Genomic DNA, 5,367 nt, shown 5'->3' on the forward strand with positions numbered 1-5,367 from the left:
CTTACAGGCATGGCACGACGGGCCGCGTGGCGTATAGTGCCGTGCCTCGTCGTGCCACTGCCGTGCCGTACCGGGCGGTCCCATTTGGAAAAGATTAGCTTAGCCTCTTGTCAACAGAGAAAAAAAACTGACGTCAAAACAAGCGAGAAATTCCACGCTTAGTCAAAGTACATGTCCAGACTAACCTACTCACCTAGCCCATATAATTGGGCTCGTCAATGGCGGCGACCAGGTCCGGAGCAGGAGAGGCGGTGGTGTGCACGGCAGCCGGCAGGAAGCATCCATGGCAGGCCTCTTGGACAGCTCGAGCGGTCCGTGGACCGTGCTGGGGCAGGCCTCGAACGTGGCGCAGCTGGTCGGCGTGGACGCGCTCGGGCTGGTGTCCATGGTCGTGCAGGCCGCGTTGGCGGCGCGCCGCCACCGCGACGCGTGCCGCCGGCTGGCGCAGCACGTGGAGGTCGTCGGCGGCCTGCTGCAGGAGCTGGAGCTCGCCGAGCTGATGCGGCGGGAGGCCACGCGGCGGCCGCTCGAGCAGCTCCAGGGCGCACTGCGGCGGTGCTACGCGCTCGTCACGGCGTGCCAGGACTGCGGGTACCTCCGCAGCCTGTTCCTCGGCGCCCGGATGGCTGACGAGCTCCGCTCTGCGGAGAAGGAGATCGACATGTTCATCCGCTTAGTCCCACTCATCGCCCTCGTCGACAGTACGCATGATCGCCATGCCAAGGTATGCGTGTTTTACCTTGCTGATTAATTAGTAAGTACTAATACTTATGAGGTGGCTTCTTGATTTGGTACTTCAGTTCATATATCTTGTATGTGTGAGGTCAAGAAGAACTGATTTGAAGGAGATTAATTTGACCTGTCTGTAATACCATCCCAAATTCTCCTTTCAGTTGACCCCAGGAAGTAGGAATTATGCAAATGGAACAGTTTTATATTAAATATAAAAACTCCCTCTGTCCCTTTAATCTACCGTTGTCACTTCCCAATAACTCGAACATACTTAACTTTGACTAAATATATAAAATAGAATATTAATATTTATAGTACATAACTAGTACCGTTCGATAGATCGTTGAATCTATTTTTATAATAAATTTATTTAGAGATATAAATGTTGATAATATTTTCTACAAACTTAGATCTTGTTTAGTTCCTCTCTCTAAAGTTTAGTCACTATCACATCGTATGTTTAGACACATGCATGGAGTATTAAATATAGACTAAAAATAATTAATTACACAGATTGCGACTACTTTGTGAGATGAATTTTTTAAGCCTAATTAGTCCATGGTTTGACAATGTGTTGCTACAGTAAATATGTGCTAATGATGGATTAATTAGGCTTAATAATTCGTCTCGCGGATTACTGAGGACTTGTGTAATTTGTTTTATTATTACTATCCGAACACTTCTATGTGATAACCCCATGTGACACCCGATGTGACACCCCTAAATTTTAGCCCATGAATTTAAACACCACCTAGTTAAACTTGAGAAAGTTTGATTGACACTTAAATATGGATGGAGGGAGTAGCTCTCAATTGATCAAATCTCCCTTATTTTTTCTAGTATTATTTTTTTAAGACAATCCTAAAAATATATGGCTTACTGTTCAATCACTCAATATACATCTGTAGCATTTGTAAATTTTGACTGTTCCGTTCGTTGAGTTTTCTTTCTACCGTTGTCCAGCAGACTGCCGAGGGAGTACCAGGTCTAATCACGAATGGTTCAAACCATCATGTCAGGTTAGATTACTTTTAATGTAGTGGATTACTCAGCACGTGATTGCCAGGTGTCAAATAGCAAACTTTATCATGCCCTACAAAATCCCAAATTATATCATTATCAATTCTTTATTAAGAAATTGGCATCCTAAGTGAAATTCAATAGATGAACAATTAGAACATTACCGTTCATATTTGGCTAATTAATGACTAATAACTGATTTTAGATCTTACGTTCTGCAAAAAAAAAAAAAAAAAAAAAAAACATTTCTGGACATAGAGTTCTGAAAAAGCATTTCTGTTACTGTATACTCTGAATTAATTTGTCTAAAAAGAATTTTGCTTCCACAAATTTCTAGCATATTTGTTCATAGAGCAACAAGTATTTTTTACTTAAAAAATCCGAGTGAACCTCTAATTATGTAACCAAGCAACCTATTCTTCTGTTGAACATATTTTTCATCTTTTTCAGACTATTGATATTATTGATGGTTTTGGCATAATAATGATCTTTATCTACCATTAGGTTTCCAAGAAGTGTTTCGGACTTCACCAAAATACACATTCAAGGAGCTACACAAGTTTGCAGTGTTGCAAAACAACCATTAGCAGGTAGACAGTCGCCACTGTAAATTTTCTAGTTCTCGGGAATGTAGAATCAACCAAAATAATAATAATAAAATAAATCAAAACTCAAATACTAAATTCTCATGGTAATGTTTTTGCTCCAAGAATCACTAATTTTTATTACATGCATAATTTTTAATACTCTACTACTAACGCTTTTGAACATACTGCAACAGGAATAATGAAAAAGGGTGACATGTCACTAATAATTTAATATCTTTTATACCACTTTTGTATGCCACACAGAATTTCATACTGTATATATAAAAAATGAAATTAGCATGAGTCATGGGAAGAGTATTAAGCTACTAGTGTTACTAACATATCTGTAAGAGGCAAATTACACACTCTTGCATAAAGTTCTACACTAAATAGTTCCTTTCAAAGTAAAATGATATTTCGGTATCCACACTACAAAAGTCTTCCAATGTGTTGATTCAATGATCTACCAAAGAAACTTGAACATTTTCATGGTATTTTTGTTTTTGATTAGCCATATCAGCAAGCGTTGAGATTCTACAGTTAACATAGATAGCTTATCCATGATTCAGGAGCACTGGACTTAAGAGAACAGAAAAGTCTGGACATTGAGGAACTGTTGGAGCTTTGCATCCGTACTCAAGAGAGTTGCTCAGGATTCAGAAGGTTTGAATTCTTCCAGATTATTGATGCTACAGACAATTTCTCAGAAAGTAGAAAAATCGGGTGGGGTGGTTTTGCTACAGTTTACAAGGTAATTATAACCCAAAATAGAAATGACTAATGGAGTGATTGCTTATATCCTTTGACTTTCAAATGTGGCGCTATTTTTGTATTCTTGAAAGGTTGTTTAAAGTAGATCTAATTAATCATTGCAGGGTCAGTTGCCTGATGGATCCATGATTGCCATCAAAAGGATGGATGAAAATGCTACAGTGTTTGATTTCAGCAGTGAATTTCTGCTTGCGAGGCTTCAGCATACCAATCTAGTTAGATTTTTTGGGTGGTGTATCCATGGGAAAGAAAGGATTCTAGTGTATGAGTTCATGCACAAGGGTAGCCTGCACCATTTCATCTTTGGTACACATCCCTATGACCTGTTATTTTCACAGTATGTTTCGATATAGTTCCTCCATTTGTTTTTTCTAACATGAGTCATAACTGGTAGGAGCTCTGCCTTTCGATTAAGAAGGGAAACCAAGTTTAAACATCTTTATAATTTATATACACCCATGGGCATGGCCAGTCCCGAAACTCCACAGGAGCACTACATAATTCACCTGGCAAGATTTTTCCACAACACAAAATTGCACACAAAGCAAGATTTACAGGTTGAGGTCTACAGCAATGAATTAAATGCCCTCTTAAGCTACTCAATGTCATCCTAAACTCTGGATGCCACTTGCTGCACTGTTTGGAATTTATTTTCAAATATATGCCTATTGCACTCTTTCCAAAGATTCCACTCTTGTTTCACTTTATTCTTGGTTTTTTATCATAATTGATCTGAAGCTATTCTCATTTTGATTGTAGTTGTGTAAACTGTAATTTCATTTTAAACTGAATCACAATTGTTCTTTTGCACATTTTCAGACAAAAGAATGGGGTCGTTGCTAGACTGGTCTAAGCGAATCAATATAATCAAAGGGTTAGCTGAAGGACTTGTTTACCTTCACAAACAGTCCAAGTTATGGATTGTCCATAGGGATTTGAAACCTAAGAACATCCTGTTAGATCCTGACATGAACCCAAAGATTGCTGATTTTGGATCAGCTAGAACTCTGAGTTCAGATTTCGCTGAAGAGTGTACAAGCAGGGTTGTGGGGACTAGGTAAGATACACATAATTTCAATTCTAGGCTTGTGCAACAATAGTGTTCCAATGTGTTAATGTCTCTCTTTTGGTGTTTATGAAGTGGCTACAAAGCTCCTGAGTACACGTCTCAAGGTGTATATTCACTAAAGACAGATGTGTTTAGCTTTGGGGTGATGGTTTTAGTGACCATCAGTGGGCGAAAGAATACCATACTGGAGAAGCAAGGAGATTCTGTTGGCACCCTTGTACGAGATGTGAGTAAACATGGCATTTCAAAATGCCCCCCATTTCAAAATATTGAATATTTGCTGTTGCTTTCTCCTCTACATATTTGTTCCAAAACGTTATATACCATTTATGAATTTGTATTTACACTACAATATTATTGCTGGTGCTAAACAAATTGAAGAAAAATATTTCAGGCATGGCAACTTTGGAATGATGGAAGGTTACATGAGCTTGTGGATCCAATATTGAGTGATGAATTTGAACTTGCTGATGTAATGCAGTATGCTCAAGTGGCACTACTCTGCGCTCAGGAGGAACCCGCAGATCGTCCCACCATGTCGGATGTTGTGTCACTCTTGAACTTTCAAAGCATAAGTTTATTACCAGATCCTAAGCAGCCGTCTGAGCTGTACAAGCGAGGTGCTACTGGTGACAAGTTATCGACATATGTTAGCCAGTCAACTAGGACCATAGACATAACAATCACAAGTTCAGCACCTATGTCAACTAGGGTCTGCATCATTGTAGACCCAGAGACCTAAAATGTAGACACAAATTAATATATAACAGAACATGGAGAACTTGAAATGTGATGGGCTTTGGGCCACTTCATGCAGAATGTAAAATATTAGGAGCATACTGTCTGTGTGTGTATATTACATCACTCTTACCGTTTTTGGATTTTACCTATAATATCTAATGGTTAATCGGTAACTATCCATGACATTGTCAGGAAAAAAGTATCTGTGTCTTCATTGCTGATATGGTGATATCTTAGTCAATGTGTTAGAGCTTGTTGGCGCACAAACACTGCCTCAGCCATCAAATTCATAGCAGATTTCACCAACGAGCCTGGATACTAAACTTTACTAGCATAAAACCAAGTAGAAGAGTAATATCCACATGCATCACCACCTGTTAGCAATTACAGAATTACTCTTGCTCAACAGGAAACAAAAAGGCAAAAGCTAAATGGAGCAGGTCCTCC

The 5,367-nt window shown here is 39.4% G+C and overlaps 1 protein-coding gene across 2 annotated transcripts; it reads left to right on the plus strand.

Annotated features, from left to right (window-relative positions):
* Nucleotides 1-205: 205 nt before the first annotated feature.
* Nucleotides 206-5,099, plus strand: LOC136527031 (putative cysteine-rich receptor-like protein kinase 31). Of its 2 annotated transcripts, none has more exons than XM_066519631.1 (8): nucleotides 206-724; nucleotides 1,696-1,751; nucleotides 2,257-2,342; nucleotides 2,909-3,090; nucleotides 3,215-3,416; nucleotides 3,930-4,167; nucleotides 4,252-4,405; nucleotides 4,574-5,099. In XM_066519631.1, the coding sequence occupies exons 1-8, from the start codon at nucleotides 284-286 to the stop codon at nucleotides 4,919-4,921; spliced, it is 1,707 nt and encodes a 568-aa protein (XP_066375728.1). In that variant the 5' UTR covers nucleotides 206-283; the 3' UTR covers nucleotides 4,922-5,099. The 2 variants fall into 2 exon arrangements, with proteins under 2 accessions (XP_066375728.1, XP_066375729.1); XM_066519632.1 differs by having other exon boundaries at nucleotides 1,699-1,751.
* Nucleotides 5,100-5,367: the final 268 nt, after the last annotated feature.

This window comes from Miscanthus floridulus, chromosome 19 (assembly GCF_019320115.1).
Source record: "Miscanthus floridulus cultivar M001 chromosome 19, ASM1932011v1, whole genome shotgun sequence".
Classification (NCBI taxonomy): domain Eukaryota; kingdom Viridiplantae; phylum Streptophyta; class Magnoliopsida; order Poales; family Poaceae; genus Miscanthus; species Miscanthus floridulus.

Bases quoted from the DNA above. Each gene is read 5' to 3' on its own strand.
- LOC136527031 (XM_066519631.1), top strand. From the start codon at position 284: ATGGCAGGCCTCTTGGACAGCTCGAGCGGTCCGTGGACCGTGCTGGGG. The intron at 1,752-2,256 runs GTTAGATTACTT...ATCTACCATTAG, and splicing joins GGTTCAAACCATCATGTCAG to GTTTCCAAGAAGTGTTTCGG. The intron at 3,417-3,929 runs GTACACATCCCT...GCACATTTTCAG, and splicing joins CCTGCACCATTTCATCTTTG to ACAAAAGAATGGGGTCGTTG.